Genomic DNA, 23,136 nt, shown 5'->3' on the forward strand with positions numbered 1-23,136 from the left:
TCAACCAGCTGAAATGAAACTGATTTGAAAACAAAATGCCACATTGGAGTTAGTTTGGATCATGCAATTGGATTACTGTTATCAAGAATTCTAAATACAAGTTTCAGGCTCCTTCCAATCTGCTTTTATCTGGGGATTTTGTAAAATAAATAAATAAATAAATAAAATCAGGATTTATTTTGAGTCATACGATTGAATCAACACAAAAATGAAACGGCAATAAAGCTGAGAATCAGTCACGAATTCAGCAGGTTCTTGATTTGTTGGGAGATTTTCAGTCTGAGCAAAATGTTCCCAATCACCAGCCAATTCCAGCTTTAGAGGGCGGCCTTAATACCTCATCTGTTTTAGTTCTCATTTATCTGCTGCCACAAAATAAGCGCAGCAGTTCTTTAACTACTGGATGTTTAACACAGACACATACGGACCGGGCTGCTAGTGCAGGCTAAATGTTGACCTACACAGAAGTCAGCATGGATATTCCTCGTTAGTATAACTCAGTGAGGATGTAAAATAAAGGAATAATTCAGGTTTTTATTATGCTCTTCTAGGTCCCTCTTGTTAGGAGGTTTGTTTATCTAAAGGTATAAAGACAGCAGCAAGCTGAAGCATGCAGTCCTTAATGTAACCTTTCAGGTTTATCAGCCCTCATACGGGAAAAAAGCCAGCGTCGCTGCAGATGTATAGTAAACGGTCACACCTTTCCCCAAACAGGTATGACCTGAATGAACCGAATGAACCGTCAAACTGGAGACATGAAGAATAAAATATGAAGCACAGATTTCTGAGGGTAACATTTTATTTACAAAAGTGAAATAGCACAACGATGTAGTGTCTTACCAGAGTTAATCTAAAGGTAATACTGACCTTACAACAACTCGGCTCCTGTAACAACAATGAACCTATATCATTTTTTTTTTTTAAACTTACAAACTGTTTCAAGCTACACAGACGTTTGCACCACTGGTCCTTGTTACGGCGTACAAACATGACATGACAGTCTAAACTTCATACCTGCAAGTTGTTGCATGAAAAAGCATTTTGGTATTAATACAGGGAGTTTACTGTTCCATCAGGCCGTGCAAGTTTCACAAAACACTCGAAAAATTAACATAAAATAAGTAACAAACAAGTTATAAATCCACTTATTTAGTCATTGTTAAAGCCAGATCAAAACATCAAAACTGATAACATTCAAATATATTACTGCACGGGTGCTACAGTATGACACTATGGATCAAGAAAAGAAAATAAGACATAAATCAAAGAAATCTGAGAGCAAACAGTGCCTTCTGTGTTGTGTGTGCACACATGAGTGTTTACTGTATAAATAAAGGATTTTAGAAGTTTTAGCGAAGCCATCCACACGCCTTAACTACAGCTGTAAGTAAACACAAGAGGAGTGCAGTGTAATTGTTTTGGCAAAGAAAAAAGGTTGATATCAACCAAAACAGGGTGGAAGAAATGTCTGGGCAGCAAAGACAAACTGCAAAGGTAACTTTGTCTGAGTGAGGAGAGTCAAAACTGACAAAATGAGAACTGCTGAGTGGTGGCTTGTGGAATAAAGCACTTGGTATAATGTACACAATAATCTAACTGCAAGTACAAAAAAGGTCAAACATTATCCACGTTGTTTCAGTAAATTTATTCAGCTCCTACCACAGCAGATGGAAGCTGCTGTAGAGGCTCTGTTGTTGCTATAAAATGTTACTGTCCTCTTTGGCTATCTAGTGTCATTTCTAGATAATGTTGCTATTATAAATCCATTCTGAAACATCTGACACAGTTAAGAGTCGTACTTACAAGTGTCGGTAAAAATCCATCATAACTGCTGTAGAGGACATGAAACTAAACACGTCAACCGAGAACTGAGAAAGCAGCATTTCTCTACTGTGTGTGTCCTGTAAAATGTTGCCATGGTAGAAATAAATAAACACCTGAACTAATTAGGGCATAAAATACAAAATTAAATGTAGCCATGTAGAAGTTATGTCCAATAGTTGATAAAAATCCCACAATTTTCAGCTTTCATGACAATATTTTTTAGCCACACTGTGGCTCAAAATAACAAAAATGTTCTTCTAAATGCTAAGCTAAACATTATTACACTTGAATTTTAGGATAATATATTAAACTTAAAGTAGCCTGACTGACTCGGAGGTTTAAACAAATTATTTAGGGCCTGTAAGAAATGAGTAAAATCATAATAGCTTGTGTCATTTTTGACAGAGCCAGTATAAAATGCTTAAAAATGCTACAACTAAAATCACTCGTCAGAATTTAGCAGTGTTGTGCATAAGCGTGTACACATTCATTTAAAGGGTCTGCTGCCCTCGTTTGGTCCCATTCAAGCAGGTAGGAATGCTTGAAACATCCAAACTGACTCTGAGCTTTTAGGTCAGGGGACTTCAAATCTGAGAGCGAGCGGAGAAATCAGAATACTGCCTCAGAAGTGACAGCCACCAGTGAATCTGTGCTCCTGGGGCTAAAGCTGTGGACAGCAGTATAGAGATCAGACGTGAGACACGAGTGATGTGAGAACAGAGTGTTCACGGGACAGGCTGGGTCGAGCCCTTTGGTTGGATTACCCTCTGTGGACGGTGTGTTTATAGACCTGCAGCAGACACACACATTTATCAGAAATCACATGCCAACTGAAACAAGCAAAGGAATGACATTAGATTAGAACTCTATTCAGCCAGTGTTAAAACGCTTCCGTCCTCTCCGAGTAGATCAGACTATAGGTGTGGGATACCATGTGTAGGGCCATGTGCCGCTGACAGTTGGATGCCATTGTAAGATAATCAAAGGTGGAGTCAAAGCACACAAGCATACCTCCCTTTAATGCAGCGTGAGAAGTGTCACATTACAAGTGGACTGAATAGAACTTTAGGAAAACGTGAGCTGGTTCACGCATCTTTCAAGCTCCTTCATTGTGTGGAATGGATCTCATCGTTTTGAAGAAGAACTGTCATGAAAAAGGGATCCATCCTTAAAAAAAATAAATTTAAATGGCAGCAAAACAAAAATCATGGCCGTAAAAATGCCAATATGCTGTCCGGCGCAACGAATGTCCCTCCGGCCGACCACCTAGATGGTAATTAATGAAAAGCGGCCCAGCAATGCACTTAATGTGTCGCCACGGTGGCAGTGGAGAGGATTCAATAGACATAGATCAGTGAAAGGTGCTGATCGCCTGTGCTCCGACTACACCGGACACAAAGGAGCGCTCGTGTCCCGCAGGCACTTCATCTTAGTTCATATCCCGACTCCACTGGGCCAGCCTGGTTATGGCTCTCTGGGGACCACTACAAGATTACGGTGATCACTCTCACACACTGAATCCACCCTCTGGAATCACCACACAGACACATCTGCACCTCCACATCTGGTACAGTAAGCACACACACACCTACTAACACACTCTTACCATGGAGAAGGATCCGAGTCAATGGTCATTCGTCTTCAGCGAGAAGGACAAGAAAACAGGCTGGAAGAAAAACAAAAGCAGGTCAGAGTCACTGGTGACTGAGTTGATACCTGTAAAACACACCTTGTGTTTATAGTTTGTACTATTTCAGCTGTTACCTTATGGTCTCCCATACAGACATTAGGACCCACTGTGTTGTAAACAACACTCTTCTCACCGTCATCTCTCTGAAAAGATCAAACATCGGCATCAGCTGCAGTTCAAGTAACAAAAGCAGCAAAATCACACATTCAACAATGAACCTTACAGCTACAGCTTCACATATTGGTAACAGAAAACAATACACTTCAGAAACTACTACATGATTATTCCTTTTTGCTGAACAGTTTGATACAATTTGTGGCGGCACCACATCTGAATGGTTGGAATGAATACCACATAAGCCAAGCTGATTAGCATTTAATTTATGACTATCAGACTTAGAATACAGATATCAACAATAGATTTTGACTAGTTGTAATGACATGGTGATTAGTCAGAATATGACTGATATCTAAAAGCCCATTCTTACTACTCAAAACGACAGATATCTGTAATTCCGTATGGACTAGTTATATTAGTTGCATGTCTGAAATGTCATTAGGACGAGTCTGAATTGTTGAACATGACGCCGTTCATACGAGAATTCCAGATGGATGTTGATCAATCAAAGCATCTAACAGTGTTAGCAGAGGTAATAGCAGCTGCTTTGGTGGAAAAGAGCAATAAAAGATGTAGTAAAATAAGAAGAGTTTATGGAGAAACATAACTACAGAGCTGCTCTGACATGGCAGTAAATCAGCTTGTTATATACGGGTACAGGTGCAGCGCCAAAGGATTTTTGAAAACCAAGTTGCCTCTGCATAAAAAAATATTTGTCTCATTTCACCTAGTCAAAACTCTAATTAATAATATCTGTAATTACACTTTCACTGGGGTTAGGGTTACAACAGTGTCAATTTTAAATTTAGGATATTTTAAAAGTACACTGCAGACATCATGAACTTCAGGGAACAGGAGCAGGAATTATGAGCTGTCAGAATGAAACTGAAGCCTGAAACTGGAGTTATTACTAGCTGCAATGTGATTTACAACACCTGCATACACGTGGATAGTAAAAGTGAAACTGTTTGTCCTGGGAAAAATTAAGATATGCACATCTGAAATGATAACTGTGTGTAGACCAAATGACACTGTAGATACCTGGAACGTTCTTTTAGACTAGGAAGAACAGAAATACAGATATCTGCTATACATATCCAGTGTAGCTATTAAATGTTGAAACGTGTTGTTTTGATTCCCAGCATTTGCTGCATATTATTCCCTTACTGTCTTTCTTTTTCCACTTTCAAAAATGCTGTTGCTTTTCTTTCAAAAGAAATTATTGGGATTTAAAGATGCTGATGCATTTCTTGAAAAGGCAGTGCAGTAGTTAGTAACATTAACTTCAGAGAGACTGTAGGAGAAATGGCACTAGTCTTATACATATTCTCTGTCTAAGGCTAAGTGAAAAGGTGAATATTATCAAGAAAATGACACAAAGAAGTTACAATTCTACAATATGTATGGTCTGAGCTTTTACCAGAGAAAACATTTGGCTCTATTTGGAAGGACGAAGAAAAACAACATGCAGAAAGCCGTCAACTTCAGCTTTAAATGCCGCGACAGTAAACGATGACTGACCCTGTCGATGAAGTCTTGGGCAGCGTGTGACATGAGGATGCGATCACACCACGCAGGACAGCGAGTGTTCATGTACTGCGTTGGTTTGGCGTACTCTTCACTGTAGGGGTAGCTGAGTATGAAACAGAAGAGAAATGAAACCTGCGTGCATGTAGAGGAAACGAGCCAAACAGGAGGATTAAGTAGCTCAGTTTGGAGTTTTACCTGGGTGGAAACTTAATGTCCTCTTCCTTAATTACATCTTGAAAGGCTGCGACCTCTTTGTCATACTTCAAAAGCTGAGAAACAGAAATCATTTCCGATAAGCCGCGATCACTGATAACTACTGGAAATGTCAACACACGGAAGAAACAAGCAGCTTCACTGTCACAGCTACCTCTGTTTCATTTAATTTACTGCACTGTAATGTGTTTCCGCTGATAAGAGCCAATCTTATCTGTGAAGACATCGCATTGTTGCAGAGCAGTGTGAGTTTTACAGTGGAGTAGCTGATGGGACCGATGTAGGTTAAAGCTTAGATTGTGATCGTACCGCTCTGCCGTTGTCCTCTCTGAAAACCGCCTGGTGCAGGTAGGCAAACAGCTTCTCCTCAATTTGGAGCAGTACCTGCACGTGAAATGAAAGTAGGTCACATGAAAGCACCAGTAAAATCCGTCACTGGTTACTTTAACTAGTCCTTTTATCACCTTGTGGTCGTTGTCTTTTTCCTCGCAAATGATTTTCTCCACTTCGTTGCTGCTATCCTTCTTCACTGTCTGCACATCTGTTGCAGTGGATAAATGCTGCTCACAGAAACACAGACGCAAAATAGGATATATGTCAAAATGCACGACTGATGCATTTCATTTTCAGCTGAGCTTTGGGGGAAAATGAACGTTGTTACAAACCTGGACCAGAGATAGCGTGTCCAGACGGAAGTTGAAATCTCCAAACACGAAAAAAGGCAGAGGAGTGTAGCGGCTGTCTGATATTCTGCAAAGAGATTCTTCTGTCAGGTATCACACAGGGTCTGTTTCTCTAATAAGTCTGACTTTGAGACATTAAAATCATTATGTTTGTAGGATAGTTTGATGTCGCTTTGTATGCTAGCACATGATGAAAGGTCATTTAGTCAGTTCTACCGCTAACTCACGGTGTCATTTTGAACATTTTACAGTCACGCTTTGCATGAAATGATGCAGCTGCAAGTCTGACCTGTTGATGACATATCTGAGGGCGTTTTTACGGTTAGCTGAGTAAATAGAAGGGCTGGAGTTGCAGGCAATGAGGTTGGAGGCATCGTGGAACAGGTGGACATTGACCAGGTCTAGACCTCTGTGAAGAACACAACCATACAAAAAAACGGTTGATTTGCGGCACATGACGGAAGAAAACAGGAAACAATCTGATAACACAGAGACCTGACATCAGACAGATACTTATATGAGTGGGTGTGTGCATGTATGCATGTGTGTGTGCCAATTCAGGTGTCATTTATGGGAAGTTTTCTTATCAGTGAGTGTGCCTATGTTAATGCAGAGTCCACAAGCCCAACATTTGTCTTTTGTGTCAAGTGTTCACTCCCTTTGTTTGGCTGTCACTGGAAAACAATTAATGTGCATCCAAAAAAATGAACTGTACTGACTCACAGCATGATGTTGTGGCACATATTAGCAGACTGTAGGCTCCTTTTGTTAACACCCCAGGTAAAAATACAGCAGAGCAAACAGGGACTACAAGTCACAGAAAAGGCAGGCTGTAGCAGCAGCACTGTGTGGTTCTTTTCAGGGCTGTCCTTATTTCAGTTTAAATTAAGGGGCTTCAAAACATACATGTAAATATATTTTATTTGCTCATGAAATAAAAATGTGTACACAGTCCTGTAACAGTCAGAGAGAATTTCTGTGTAAGTAGGACATTCTTTTAACAGCTATGTGATAGTTAAAGCCCAGAGGAAACAACAGTACAAGCAACAATTCCATTACTGATAAGACTACAGCGTTGTATAAACTGGGCTTATTGTGGGGAGACTCAACTGGCTGCTGATCAGTTTGGGGTTCACAGAAGTAAAGTCTACAGCTTTGAGGGCCTTCGCTTGTGTTTCTGTTCTGTCACTAGGATAAAGCCATCCAGGTGCTGGTAGCCAACAGTGCTCAGAAGTCAGTATAAGATGGACACGTGCAATAGTATCCCGGTTTCTTTCAGAGTACTGAAGATAGCAATCAGGTCTCTTAAAATCTGAATAAGAAAAGCACTCAAAGAGCGCAGTACTCCACCAAGGCTGCTCAGTCGTATCATTTCCGACTGCTGAAATCTTGAAAAAACTTGTGGCAGAAATCATGGCAACTTAAAATGTGGCCATTTAGTATAGGTGTACCCACAAACAAAATGACATTGTGCTGAGCACAGGCGTGTGTGATGCATGTATATGTTATGTACGGATACCGAATCACGTGATCTAAATATGTAGTGGAGGGTAGGAATTGATGGGACTCAGAAACTCCCCACAATTTAATCCATTCCTTGTATCATTTCTGACGACTAAGTTGCGACAAGTCTGCAACGTTCGATTTATAGTAGGATCGCAATAACGTGATCGTGAACAGGCAGCTGACGTAGTGTTCACTTGTAGTCATGGTTACAGTGACGCCTTACCGCTATCTGGCAATGATACAGAAATCTTTAACAAATCCATGGATCCAGACAATAAGCCGCATCACTGCCAAAATCTAATCAGTTGGTCTTTGTGTCATTTCTGACCTTCCTTGAAAATTTCATCCAAATCCATTAGTCTGTTTTTGAGTAATGCTGCTATCAGGCAAACAGAAGGACAAACGAACATACACTGATCGTCACATAACACCGCTGAAGCTCCACCTCCTTGGTGGAGTAATAGGGGGTTGTCTGAGGTTTCTGAAGCTGGAACATGATAGTCACATGTGCAACCGCTGGCTTTGACATCTGTTTGAAATAGGAAGCCTATGTGTGTTTTATTAAGGTTTTTTTTTCTAATATCTGGAGTTCACAAAAGTCAACAAACAGCCCAAAAGTCAAAGTGAGTAGAGTCCTTGTCTACTGGTGTATGAAGGTGAGGTTGAGGTACATCACGTACTGGTTGTGTATGATCCAGCGGGTCCTCATGAAGCCCTTTCTGGACCACTTGAACTGCAACAGAGACAAATTGAGTGAGTCACTAAACAGCAGTGAGCTGTGTCTTTAAAGGGCCAAACTGATAATTATTGATTCTCGCACATAATTTGTCTCATCTCCCTGTCAGAGCTGGCAGACAGCCCCTACAGCCCCAGTAGACTCATTTGTCCCAACATCTCCCTTTGGCCCATGCATACCCCTCCCCACACACACACAGATGCACACTCATGCATGCATACATACTCACATCAGGCCAGAAATTCTTTGGGAATTTTTCTTTCTCCACTGTGGTGACCCCGTCCAGAGAGCCCACGTACTTGGTCTGCCCCGACACCGCTTTAAAATCCTTAGCTGAGAGAGGGAGAGGCAGAGAGAAGGCGATGACATGTAAAAGAGTGAGAAAACATGCAAACAGCAATCAATAAACTGGTGTTAACCTCATCAGAGCGGCATACGTGATGAGAGAATCTATAAGTGGGCCATTAGACTGCATTTGGCGAACAACAATCGGTTCAGGTCACACAGCGAGTGGCAGCTCTGGGATGTTTATGGTTCTTCCATAAGCTTTTCTCCGGAGCTTTTTCACACCTAACGTGACTGGACTATGCAGCAGCAAAATAACAGCTCCACTTTAAATTCTAGTTCTTTGCAAATATCGGGCCAGGAGGGGTAGCCATCAAAGTGTCATTATGCACAGAGAAATATCTTAAAAGTAAAAAAAAAAAGGACAAGGAATTTTTCCAATCTAACACAACAGCACTCTTGCTCCAACAAAGGTGGGAGGCATTAATCAAAACAGTGAGTTATGCAATGGAGGTGTAAAATCTAAAAATGTTTTGAAAAGGAAAAAACTCATACAGATCTATCACAAATTTAGGAATGACGAAATTAGAAATGTCAAATGCAAATATAACATTTAAGGAGTTTTACCTTCGAAGTCATATTGATAGACATTTTTCAGTGCCTTGTGGATGAAGTACATGCTCCCCAAAGCCTATGGAGAGAAAACAGATTTTTATTTTCACGATATCTGATAAACGCTCCTAGAGGCAACTCAAGTTAGAATATGCAAGATCAGTTCCTGTTAAACCACGGGAAAAAAATAATGAAAAAGTTAAAGTGTTAATTTATTTCATTTGATTGAACCTTTTTTAAACCAGGTGAGTCACTTTAGAACCAGTTACAATGACGACCTGGATCGAGTATAGTAGTAGTGATATTTAAGCATCTAAAACAAATCATACTAAAGCAGCACGACACGCTGTTCTTTCAGATGACTGTATTTTCATGCATCTGCTACAAAAAAGACAAGAAATGTTGACATGTTTTGTATGGCAAAAAGACAAACACAGCTCTTCAAATTTAAAAGAATAATGTCTGAACATGTGCCTAACGTATTTCACTTTCGTGCTCTGCATCTCAAATACTCGCCATGGAAACGCCATATAAAGAAGCTGTGGACGACTTTCCATCATCAGAGTGGTATTACAGAGTAGTTTCTTCATCCAGCTTGTTGTGCCATGTTCCTACTGACTGCACAGTGTCTCATAGACAGCCTGTAATAGCCACGAGTGACGCCCGTTGTATTCTATCAAGCCTTATACTTGACGTCTATGATGATATTTACTGTACAGTGAGTGTTGCAGCAGACAACAATAAGCAAAAGTTTCTTTTTTAATCCCAAGAAAACAGAGTGGACCAATTAAATAAATGCAGCATGGTTCAAAAATGGAAAAACATCAAACTTTTAAACTGAACAATAGAGCTTCACACAGAACCAAACGCCTAAATAAGATGGTAAAACCAGGTGGAGTCCTCTAATTTCCTGAGATGATGGGCTGAATTGTTCATTTAGTGGAAATGTGAACCTCGTATTGAATGAGTATATTGTGACCGTCCAAAAAGAAACATGAAACTTTAAAGAACAACAACAAAAAAAAAAAACGCTTCAAGTGAACATATAACTGCCCGACACATCCACATACTCTCCCTCATACACACACTTCAGCACCCAATCATCCCTGACATGGGGCTGACAATTTTTAATGTACTAACTGCCTGCTCCACTGATCTGATTAATCATGCCCCGTGAAATCAATAAAGACAGAAAATTAAAACCATTTAAAAGGTATTAAGCAGTAGGCCTGCTGTCTGCCAACGCTGCTGCTGTGACTGGGGGCCGAAGAAAAATCAGCCGGCGCTCAGAGGGCTCGGGGCGTGACGGACCGCTGTGCGACCCCCCCCCTCCGCTATACACAAACATCTCCACCCGGAGCATGAGAGATCTCTCCCTGAAGAGATCATTTATCTTCAGTGCCAAAGTCATCCTCATTTAATAAAACGGTGTGTCTCTGTGGTCGGCTCCAGTGAGCGGCAATTAGTGACCAACTTGTATAAACTAAGGTTAGAGCTCGGCCAGGGAGTTATTCCAACAACTCTGATGGGGTTGCTAACTTAATGCTAAAGCTGACTGACAAATGGGTATATAGTACATTTAGTTCACAATTGATGCAAACTTGCGAGTCCTGGAAGAGTCGACACTATATTCTGATAATTAGCTCATCAAAACCCGGAAAATCTGCTTCAGTTTATGTCGGTTTAGCAACTTGTTAAAGACAGAAAAGTAAACATGAACACACATCCACGGATACACGTTCTCCCTCCACATTCTCCTCCACATACTCTGCCAAACACCTATCTTCATCAATCAGGTTTGTGCACAGTTTAATAAAAAAATATTGACTTACAAGTGATTTTTTATCAAAACACCATTTGTACTGGGAATGCATGCAAGTCTGCCCCCTCTGCTTCTGCAGCCCCTCTGAAAGGAGAACCCCCCCAAACTCTCTCTTGGCCATATAACTGATGATCTGCAGCCAAGGGGAAACAAATTGAAAATCAATGCAGGTGGCACAGACGAAATGAGAATGAGGCATTAGGTGGGATTAGGGGGGGTTGCAACCCTCTCAGGGCAAAGAGTGAAGGGTGCAAAACACTGGAGTGCAGGGGAAACTTAGTCCCAGCTGTCTTCCACCCCCCCAGCACACTTTATTTATCGTGCACAAATGGGCTGGGATCAATAGTTTTAATCTAGAGTTAAATGTATTGACTTTGGCCTGTCTCTCCCACACCTGGCCATTGACTTTGCCGTTTTTACTTCACGCACCTTCAGTCTACAGATGCAGCCATTGACCCCTACTGTCAGACACCCAGTGTGAGGGTATCACCTGGGAGGAGTGAGGGTTAATAGTTTAAGAAATACCCAGCCACTCAACCACTGAAGAGGGGTTACTTGACTTGGCTTAACTGGGGCAGAATTTCAAAACAACTAATGCCGACAAACCTGTTCTGACTGTAAACAAGGTTTCAAAGTATTTCCAAGAAAGATGACAAAAGCTTGCATGTGCCACGTGAGGAAGTCTGATGGAAGAAACGGCTTCCAGGACAGGCGAGGAGATTGAGGCGGAACCCATGACCTGAACAGCATCCCAGCGAGTCTGTAATGGCACTTTAGTGGCTTAAAAACACCAGCTCAGACGTCAGATACAGAGACAGATTCTGGGTTCTGGGTTCAGACTCTGAACTGATGGTGCTAAGAAACATTGGTGCCCGCATGAGTGACTAAACAAACCAGTCTTTAAGAGCGTCTCTTCTCTCTGTGCGCATACTGTGTGACAACCACATTGTTCCATGCTATGTCTTTGAGATCTATATCGTTAACACAACGCAGTGCACGTGAGATTCTACACGAATACACGACGCATGAATCCCAACCTTTAAGCTTTTTACAGTTTCATTTCCATTCTCTGGGTTTATTTATCCTTTGGTAACCCAGATTTGTTGCAGTTATCCTTAAAGGTTTGCTCTGATGCATAGCGTGATGCTTGATGGGATTGGTATCTTGAGACTTTGAAGGCTCTTCGTCCTGTTCTTCGAGCCATTTCTTAACAGTTTTTATGTTGTGGGAGAAAGCACTGTCCTGCTGGGGGAGTCTGTTAGATCGCGCTATTTCCATGAATATTGCATTGTCATCAGATGGCATACTCTTGTTGTGGCTGAACAGTGTATACATCCTGTTGTAAGATGCAGAATGTAAGAACTGTGAATTTTAAATTGAGGTCACACTTTTATTTAATAGAGTATTGCGTGTTTTTTTCTAAATAGGCATTTTAATTACATCAAAATGAATGTTATACATAAAAATAATCATACATCTTAATTAACTTTTCATGACGTACTTGCAGTTGTTTTTTTTTTTTATCAAGACAGCGAGACAAAGACATAATGTGATCCGGTTTTCTTACAAGGGACTTCCCGACATGGACGAAACAATATGCTGCAAAACAGCTGATCTGAAGCAATACCAGAATTTCCACTGGAGTCTATAAACTCTGTCATTCCAAGAAGCTTCTGATTTCACCAGCAATAAAGTACATTAACACCTCCAGCTACCTCTGAGCACTAACATGGAGGAGGACTCCATCTAGTGGAAGTACATAGGAAGTACTCTGACTGAGAAGAACGTTTCTTACCGTGAAGCTGTCCTCTGCTTGGAACTGGTTGTCCACATAAATGCAAACCCTGTCAAAGTCTTTCATTTCATCACTGGACTCAATGCTCCTGGGAAGAGGAGAGCATGACAACAATCAGTGGGATGCACAGATAAATATTTTTGTTTCTTTGCCTCTAGAGCTAGAAGAATTAGCAATCTATTCAACTACTTTAACCAAGTTAACTGTCAACAGTTGCATGCATTTTGGAGTTCCATTTTCAGTTAAAATGCCATAATTTCACTGGTTCTAGATTCGAAAATTGCCATAAACTTTGACTTTTTAACTGTTGGCCAGATTAAAGAAGCAATTTTGATATATCACAGACCTAACAATTAACTTGTCATGTGAGAATGATTCTGGTGCATAAAATATTTCAAGAAAGAGACAGGACTCTCTTGTCAAAAGTTTGTACGAAAAAAAAATCCCACAAAATGTAAAGGAGGAGTGTGACTGTACAGGGCAACGTGGATTATATAAGCAGCACATTAATCTTACCAGAAGAAGTTTTCTGCATGGCCCATGTTGGCCATGTAATCCTTTCCTCCCACCTCCTGGAAGTGCAGGGCGATGAACTGCGGCTTGTAGCTGTGGATCGTCTGTTAAAAGCAAATGGTCTCAGACTAATGTATAGGCTTACATTGCAGAGTACAGAAGAGGGTCAGCACTGTGTGTTACAGGATGAAGGTAAGCATCCATTAGAAGTCATGCTCGGCCTCATGTTGCTCTAATATCAGTTGTCAGCACAGTGTCAGTTTTCCAGAGGAACATGGAGCACTTGTGTATGCTTAGATGTTACTGGTGTAATGAGGTCAGCAAACTATAAAGGTGGACCAGAGCCAGTGCAGTTTTAATTTGTCTGAACAGCAGAAACCCCGAAGAATTTAAGAGAAAAATTACTGGCAATGAATATGAAATATTGTGAACTGTGAATAAAGGAGGCTCAAACTTACCTTATACAGTTCTTGTAACCATTCATTTTGAATTTCACCAACCTGTGAAATGAGAAAAATGGTCACGCTTAGAGAAGGGATGCATGATGACTAAATAAACATTAACATGCAGATAAAGACCTTCAGGCTAAAAGTTTAAAGTTTTGTATCAAAATGTTACAGTTTAATTATTTTCCGCAGTCAACATGCACATTTGAAAAGCATTGTATTCGGTCCGCATCGTCCCAGGCAATATAGTATGTTAATTTCACCTCAGGACAGACTCGCTGCTCACTACCAAAAACCACTGAGAGAATGCCAAGAGTGTGCAAAACAGTAGTCAAAGCAAAGGGTGGCTATTTTGAAGAGCCTAAATTATAAAACATGTTTTGACTTATTTCACAAATTTATGTTTACTACATAATTCCATATGTGTTCATTCATAGTTTTGATGCCTTCAGCGAGAAGCTACAATGTATATAGTCATGGAAATAAAGAAAAATGATTAAATGAGAAGATGTGTCCAAAGTTTTAACTGGTAGAGGATATCGATGTTGAACATTTGCCAAAATGAAATGGAAAACCCACCTCTAGGCATCAGAGTATCATTTGTTTTTCTAGTTACTGACAGTCATTGACAGAGAACCTGCAACTTGGACAATAGTAGGACAGGGATCAACTAGACAGAAATATTCAGAGGTAGGCTGCTGTAGTTAGTCGCAAAGAGAAAGATGACAGACCACATACGGACAAATATCCATGGTTGGTCACTAAAGGTCACTTAATTATCATCCATCCATCCATTCTCTATACACCGCTTTATCCTCACTAGGGTCGTGGGGGGTGCTGGAGCCTATCCCAGCTGACTCGGGCGAAGGCAGGGGACACCCTGGACAGGTCGTCTGTCCGCTGCAGAGCTACATATAGAGACACACAATCACACTCACACCTACAGACAATTTAGAGTTGTCAGTTAACCTCAGCATATTTTTGGACTGTGGGAGGAAGCCGGAGTACCCGGAGAAAACCCACGCATGCACAGGGAGAACATGCAGAAAGATCCCAGGTCCACCCCGGGATTTGAATCTTCTTGCTGCAAGGCGAAAGTGCAGCCTCCACTTAATTATCATCAAGTATTTAATTACTAATTGCATTGCTCTAACGTCTTCTGGCCACTAGGTGTCCCTGTATGACTTCAGCATGAAAATCAAAGAATCTGTGTCTAGTTTTCATCTATTCAGAAAGCTGCATATGGGACAAACCTGGGACTGAACAATTCAATCTATTCCATGCAACTAGCACTGTTCAAAGCCACTGTTTTGAATATATTCTATGCAGTATGTCTGAGCCACAGTTTGAAAAGTCCTGTCACAGATTTTAAAAATTCATGCTGCCGTCCTTGTGACAGTTGCCAATTTTTGATATTTTATGCAGCAAAGCCTCATCAAGTTTTTAATTTATTACACAGAAATACTCACTAAGAAGGACAAGCTATCTTCCTATGGGTTTTGGTTAATAAATCTTGCATATTTCTATTTTTAGGAAACACTATTGAGTTTAATAATGTACTTGGTCACTCCTGCGTTCAGAACAGACTACAGTCCATCTGTTACACAGACTGTATAGTCTATATATACACACACACATAGATATGTTTGTATTAGAGCTGTCAAAATTAACACATTAATGCGGATTAATCAATTCTGATTAAAGATTTTACCGCATTTAACCCATCTGCAGCGCAGAACAACTCAAAATCCTCAAAACATCTCTGGCAACGCATTTTGGGCAGTTTGTTCAAGTGGACATACCATCTCGCATGTGTGTATGTATGTCCGTATGTGGTCTGTCATCTTTCTCTTTGCGACTAACTACAGCAGCCTCCAGGGTCTTCATCATGGACTATTTACTTGTTGATTTGAATGCCCTTTACCAACAGCTGCCCTGCTTCCACAAGAAATAACAATGATGAAAGCAGCGAGCCAGCCATTGCTATTAGTAAAATTAGTGGCTGAAAACCAAAACAATGCTCTCCAAAGGGCTGAGGGGACCGGAAGAAGCATGTGATCCTTATCTGTGAGTATTTATGAGGGAAAACTGTAAGATGGATTCATGAGTCAGTTATAATTATAATATCATATCCTAGAAATGAAATACACAAAAAGAGTGTAATTATTAATCATGAAGAATAATTGCAGCTTCAACGAACGAACAAACGAGTCAAATGGAAATCAGGAAGTCATTAATCACAAGCGCTGTACAGGTTAAAACAAACCGCAACGATTGCCTGGAAATATTATCCTGTGTGCTTTGTCGGTTTTGTGTTCCAGGATGCAGTCTCATTCAAGTATAGCAGCACCTGTAACAATCTGGCCTGCATCAACACGTCATCTGTGAAAGTGTGTTTAATATTGCATGGCAAGTTGATAGTTGAGTATACTGTAAAACATGTATGAGAAAAGCACACGGATAAACCTTAAACACGGTAAACTGTCAAACAAGGTGGATTCTTCCCTGTTTGGAACAAGTAAATTTCTATTATTGCTGCAGGTATTGATATCAAACTCTTAGAAAAACATTAATTTATCAAACCAGAACAAATAAAATCATTTTTTTTGACACACACTTTATTTCATATTACATTTTTGTTCCAGCCACTTAAGGTTCAGTTTATCACCAAACTCTTCATGTTGACTTGTGTAGCTGTTAACCAATGATATTATCAAAGGTTGTCACCTTCATGAAATTTATGGTTTATTTGCCTTTTTCTGTTAATTTAATATCTCTATTAGTTTTACATTAGTATCATTAGTGACTTTGAGCATCACATTTTTGTTGCAAATCCAAAGTGGTCCCTCCACTCTCCTTTTCTCATTTGGATTCAAACCACAGTGTCCTTATAGTAGCACTGTGGTGTTTGGATCTGCAATAAAATGTCAGTCAATGCTCATCAAAATGCAACCAGTCAACTGCTAGAAGTGCCTCGACACGTGGTGCGATTAAACCAACAAAGCAAATGATGGAAAACAACGTAGAAATAATGACTGAAATATGATATTTGTGTTAGTTGAAAAAATGTGAATGGAAATTATTCTAATAATATTGCAAACTGATTGCAGTCAGCACTAATAATTGCAATAAGTAAGAATTTTGGCAGGAAAAATATTTTCTAGGGCCAAATGATTAAGGGTGCATTTAATATCCACTTTGATGAGCTGTGTGAAACTCTAAAAGCAGAAGTTTCTTTTGTCTGATTTCTCTCTGACTCTAAAGCTGACTTCTCTGGCTTTCAAACCCTCAGTGCAGTACATCAATTACCAGCTATCCCTTAACCCAAACTAACTTGTCATTTATTACGTTGGTGCTTCCGATTTTGCGTCACAGTTTATTCCCGGAGTAGTGTACAGTCTTCCGTGGGAACAGGTGCTTTCGTACCACCTGAAAAATAACTTTGCATAGCGTATTTGCATGATAGGGATGACTGCAGCTCAGCGATTGTGACCTGAGAGACTCCTCTCCGATCAGTGTGGCTACAAACACAGTCTTGAAGCTCTCATGAACACAGAACCACTGGCTCTGTTCTACAAACCTAATTCAACCTTTGAGATGAAGTTCATACTGGAGATGCAACTCTGCTTGGTTATTACTAGTCAAAATAGTTTAAAGTTAAAAAAGGAAAGCAGGAAAATATAAAACACCAACATTTGACATTCACAATCCAGCAATCAGACACCGTATGTGGAACTTTCACAGAGGGACTGACCCAAATAAATGGAGCTTTTAAGACTGAGCTATTTGTTATTCCAAGCTGTCTTGAGAAAATTGGCCGACATGCATTTTTGGCAACAGCATGTTCCAATAACTAACACTTGTACTGACTACTATTTATCTTACATCACACATAAATGGAAAGCTCAACAAAAAGTTTCATCTATTGCAATTGAGCCCATACATAGTCATCCCACAAGCTAAACAATATAAGAGGTGGTGCTGTGAGTAGCAGGAAGTCTCACTTGTTGAGCTGCTCACCTAGTCCAGTACTGTAAAGCAACAGGATTTATTCTATGATGTGCTTAAGGTCCTGCTCTTATCCTAAAGGCCAGGCAGACCTTCAGGAGTGTTTGTTTATAGAAATAGGGGGGCCTTAGTAAGTAGAAAAGCTCAAGTCCCTCAGGGGAAGATTTTCATCTGTTTACATATCTCCCACAATGGGATCTACCATGTTTTCATTGGAGCTTGGTCTGGCAACCGGAAACATGGTCCTGAGCCAAATTTCCATGAGCGTAAGAGCCCTCCTCCCCCTGCAATGTCTCAAAGTTTTGTCAAGCCAGCGCAAGCCTTAACAAAGACAGAGCTGGATATTTAGACATGTGTTTAGAAAAGCGACAGCACGCTCTAACCTCTCTAATGCTGTAAAGTTTGAACAGGCACAAATATCTAAGACTGGTCTATAAATTACAATTTCCGTGAGCTGTAAAGGCCATATAGTATGATAAGAATGCTTTAAACTGACTGTTGAGTAACATAGTTTCTCCCAGTACAATAAATGGTGGTTTTCTACTAGGAGTAATGGAAAAAGCCCAGTTGTTAGCTGAGTGGTGATGATAAAGTGGACACACTTGGACAGGGAACACATAAGACTAATTTACTGCATGTAATCTGAGTACTGGGAGGATACCGTGGAACATTTCAAGAGAATCTGTAAGACCAACGCAGAAGTACACACACCCAAATACTGAAACACATGAGATGTAAAGGAAGTTAAGAGCAATATAACAAATGATAACAAACTTATTTTAAGTTCTGTGGAGTAAATATTTGAGGTCAAATGCTATGCCAAGATTCATGACTTTAATTTGAAAGTTCTTCTCCAGTCTAATAATACATTTACAATCTTTTTGTTCCCATGAAATTAATCCCGTCCTGCCTTAAAATAGCTTAGATGGAACTACATTTGCTTTCTCTACAAAGTGCAGATCTGGGAAGTTCCTGCCTCTAGCTGCACATTAATCCCCCACTACTGGCTGCAGCTCAGCACACCCGCTCACCTCCGGCAAACTGTAAAAATACTCTCCTAAAGGCAGCTACATACAGTATCTAAAGTATGTAGCTGACCCCAACTGTGCAAGAGGACAAAAAATGTAACAGTAATTGATCAATTTGTGCTTTAGCTATCAACAATGGTAAAGCATCCAGAAATCTTTTATCACAACACAATGGCCAGTTGTGATACTGGAGCAATTCAGCTGTACATTTTCAAGCTCTAAACTGATGAAAAAAAGAAGACAAAAATTCTCATTATCTATCTATCCAATATCTATACACTGCTTAATCCTCATTAGGGTTGCGGAGGGCTGGAGTCTATCCCAGCTGACTTTGGGTGAAGGCAGGGACAGGTCGCAAGTCTGTCGCAGGGCTGCACAAAGAGACAAACAAGCACACTCACATTCACACCTATAGACAATTTAGAGTCATCAATTAACCTCAGCATGCTTTTGGACTGTGGGAGGAAGCCAGAGTACACATAAAAAACCCATGCATGCACAGAGACATCTTCTAGCTGCAAGGCCACAGTGCTAATCACCAAACCAATGTGCAGCCCCAGTATCCAAATAATATGATTCATAATTATTTTGTTATGTAGATATAATGGTATGCCTTCCAGCATATTGAAAAATATAACTGAGCTTTTAAGAGTTTCCCACAGTGACTAAGTTATTTATTATTCTAAGCTGTCTTGGATAAATTAGCTGACATGTGTCTTTGGCAACAGCATGTTCCACTAACTCTTAGACTCTTACAGGGTGCAACTGGTCTTACATCCCTTGTATGAATAAATAGAAAGTTTAACAAAATCCTAGTTCTATTGGAAAACCCCATACACACATGCAGGTAAAAAAAATATAACTGGAGTTGGTCTTTATATCTTTCATGACATTTATCCAAACGGGAAGCCTCTTTGAGAATAAAAGTGTCCAGGTCAATACAGACAGCACCAACACAAACTACTTCTAACAGAATTCTAGCTGATATATATATATTCTCAACATATAGTTTATCTAATATAACTATAAACCTGAAAAAAATAAATGACACGGTTTCAAGAGTAATAGTATGTCTGAATATGGTATCACAGGTGACGTTTGAGTGTCACAGTATGTGACGGGTCACAGATTCCTCCGTAACACCGGTGTTCTACTCATGGCAGGTCACATCAGAGGTGAACCGGATAATAATGGATCAACTTTGACTTTTTCTTTCGATCAACGACAGCGGATGAACGCTGCTGAGCACATGCCGCTGACAGCTGACAACTAAACACGACTCGAAGGTATTAAGACATAATACACACGACGAATTACAATTAAGCTAACGAGCCGTTAACGGCGGCGAGCGCTGAGCACACTTGTTACATCCCAGAAGTAGCTAGCAACGGATCCCATTCAAGGTAAAACTTACCTCCTCCACCACCCTGTCGGCTACTTATTTATCAGTGACGGCTTTAATCCTCTGGCAGCACCGCAGTGAGGTTTAGTTTTCATTTTCTTTTCAGTTTTACTTACATTGTCAAACAGGGAGCCGACGTTTGCTGTGACGAGCAGCACATCGGTGAGTGTTTCCATGTTAACGACCCAACAGTCCGAGGAAACTCCGGTAGAAAAAAAGAAACGACGCAGGCCTACAGCTCCCGGCTCTCCAGAAGCTTATCCAGGCTTACCAAGGGAGCCCAAATCGCGACAGTACAGGTTCAGAAGGGAAACTACAGCAGCATCTCACCGACACCGACACCGAGCTGCTTCACGTCCGACTCCTCTGCTGATGGCGGGGTGTCGTATCATCGTAAGCCGGAGCGCCGCTCACATTTATCGTCTCGCCGGAGGGGAGTAAGTTAGTTTAAAACTGCCGACCTGCCTGGACGCGGGCCTTCCTCGGGGTTAATTGGACTAGCAGCCGCTTAGAGGACTAAACCAGCCCGCACGGCGCATCTGTTGCCGCCTTGACAAGCGCTCAGATAACCGGAGCAGCCGTCAGACACTGTTGTGTTATGAACTCTCGGTGCTCCGCCCACTGCACTGCAATTACAGTAAGTTCAGTTAATCAGCGCTGAGACAACCTGAACACCTCTGAACACGAAACCAGGACACTTAAAATGCACAGGAACCTATGTGTGACTTGTACAAAAATAAATAATTACACTCTCTCTTTACACGCAGCTAAATCAGATTAAAACACCGAAATATTGTTACACAAACATCCGACTTTCAACCACAACTGACGCTGAATCAATATTGACTCAACCATCATCTTAAAAAGCTACATTTAAGCTAATTAAATATTAAAACAATGTTGGCTAAACAATACTCGTTGAAACCTTTATATACAGTCTATGGTTCAAACATCTTCATGTACAATGCACTCTATATGTCAATTTAAGCTGATATAAAACTTTAATTAATTATTCATACGTATATAGTGCTTACTTTACAATTCTTGACCCCTCTCCAATTAATGGTATCACCCAGTCCTGTACTTTAAGAGTCAACATTGATGAATTAGTGACGTTTAAGTTCAGTTAAACAGCATAATGATGATTTAATCACCTTTTTTCAACATTTTAACAATAAAATGGTTGGCCCATGATTGATTTTTAATCCTAATCAAATTTTTTAAACTCTGACCATAAAGCAACGTTGAATCAACAACTTTTGCTGTCTAAGGTTTATTACAAATCAAGCCCCAATATTGTAGTTCACATTACATGATTACAATATGAACATTATTTTCTATTTCATTGTATGCTTTGTCTTTTACATTTTTCTATTTTTTTTAATCTTTTGTCTTTTTCTGTTGTGTGCACTTTATTCAACTTGTTAACATTAACCTGTTTTAATTCTGTACCTTTACCTGTAAAGCACTCTGAATAACCTCTGAGCAGGATGAAGTGCTGTATAAATAAACGTACTTGCTTAGGGGCTGACATAAAACACTAAAATGTAAAACTTAACTACCAGAAGGAATTCAAAATATCTTAAAGGATTCTTAACTGACACTCAGCATACAACAGGCTAGTTTGTAAAGTCACAGAACAAGAATTTATTCCTTCCTTCCCGCATTTTGTTTTCTTCTACTGTAATTCTCCTCTTTAGTTGTTACAACTGGCAAGCATCCCAATGCATATTCATCTGACTTTGCGTTAGATGTGTGATTATCAGTAATCACTACTATCATCTGCACTGTAACAAGTGCTCAGCCTTTTTATAAACCTTATGTGGAGTCAAGCATTGGTAGAAGCAGATATTAGTGCAACTACTTTTCTTGTGCATCACCTACTCATTTTCTCCAAAACAGCCTCCTACAGCACTTAATCCTCACCACAGCAGAGTAACCACAATATTTTACAATACCAGTGGCTATAAAACTCTTATTTGGGGCAGCTGGATGTGTGCCATCCAGCAGTCTGGGCTCCAGCCCAGAGTAAAGTCAAGACTGCTGGAGGCCTGATTCCGTCTCTCCATAGTGCTGTTAGTGAGCTGTTCAACCATGGCATGGGTTACACAACCAACCTTTTCAGCTCTTCTTCCCTGCTTCCTCTAACTCCTCCTCCAAGCACTGTGTGCTTTATTCACCAACGTCAACAGATCCATTTGAAACTATGCTGTCATGTCCATCACCGGTTTGGAAACAAAGACAGTTTTAAGAGAAACTTTCCTGAAAAGAGACTGAAGTGGTGTACTGCAGCCAGAACAGGCCTGACTTTTAGATAAAGCAGCTGCAAAAGAATCAGCAATGTACATCCATGGAAAGAGATCTTATTTGGACACGATACCGAGTATACAATCTGCAAAACATATGTTGGTTTTACAAACAAAACCTCATGCCAGATTGTGTTTCCTACTAGCTGATGAAACCAGACTATAAATATCCCCAGAATTCCAGTCTAAATGCTAAGAATAGCACAGAGAAACTACAGCAAACTAAGGTAATGCTGTAAAAATATCCCATTCTAAAAACAGCAAGTGAAAACGGACTTCTGATAACAATTGACAATAAAAGAAATGGAGCCAAAACAAGATGTCTAAAGAAGAGGTAAACACTTTTCTAGCAATGGGACTTCCTACATTTTGAACCTGCTTGGCTCTTTCCAAGCTTTTATTGATATCTGATGCCTAGTTGAATCCAATGTGTACTGTATGCTTAAGTACAGCACTGCATTTTATTGAATGCTAAATGAGTGCAGAGAATTTACTATTTAACAGCAACATTTGCAGAGTGTCTTTACACCAGTGTGCATTAAAAATATTGTCAAAAGGTCTCCACATTCACTTGTGCTTCCTGTTAAGGGGGTTATAGTTTTATATGCATCTGTGCCTAC

The 23,136-nt window shown here is 40.2% G+C and overlaps 1 protein-coding gene across 2 annotated transcripts; it reads right to left on the reverse strand.

Moving 5' to 3' along the window:
- Positions 1 to 781: 781 nt before the first annotated feature.
- Positions 782 to 23,060, reverse strand: inpp5l (inositol polyphosphate-5-phosphatase L). Of its 2 annotated transcripts, none has more exons than XM_022199858.2 (16): positions 20,327 to 23,060; positions 13,785 to 13,826; positions 13,330 to 13,430; positions 12,814 to 12,901; positions 9,212 to 9,275; positions 8,529 to 8,632; positions 8,244 to 8,296; positions 6,347 to 6,466; positions 6,040 to 6,124; positions 5,839 to 5,934; positions 5,684 to 5,758; positions 5,357 to 5,430; positions 5,153 to 5,264; positions 3,589 to 3,657; positions 3,431 to 3,490; positions 782 to 2,614 (listed from the first exon to the last, which is right to left on the reverse strand). In XM_022199858.2, the coding sequence occupies exons 1-15, from the start codon at positions 20,384 to 20,386 to the stop codon at positions 3,449 to 3,451; spliced, it is 1,185 nt and encodes a 394-aa protein (XP_022055550.1). In that variant the 5' UTR covers positions 20,387 to 23,060; the 3' UTR covers positions 782 to 2,614; positions 3,431 to 3,448. The 2 variants fall into 2 exon arrangements, with proteins under 2 accessions (XP_022055550.1, XP_051806482.1); XM_051950522.1 differs by having other exon boundaries at positions 20,223 to 20,329.
- Positions 23,061 to 23,136: the final 76 nt, after the last annotated feature.

This window comes from Acanthochromis polyacanthus, chromosome 7, assembly GCF_021347895.1.
Source record: "Acanthochromis polyacanthus isolate Apoly-LR-REF ecotype Palm Island chromosome 7, KAUST_Apoly_ChrSc, whole genome shotgun sequence".
Taxonomy (NCBI): Eukaryota; Metazoa; Chordata; class Actinopteri; family Pomacentridae; genus Acanthochromis; species Acanthochromis polyacanthus.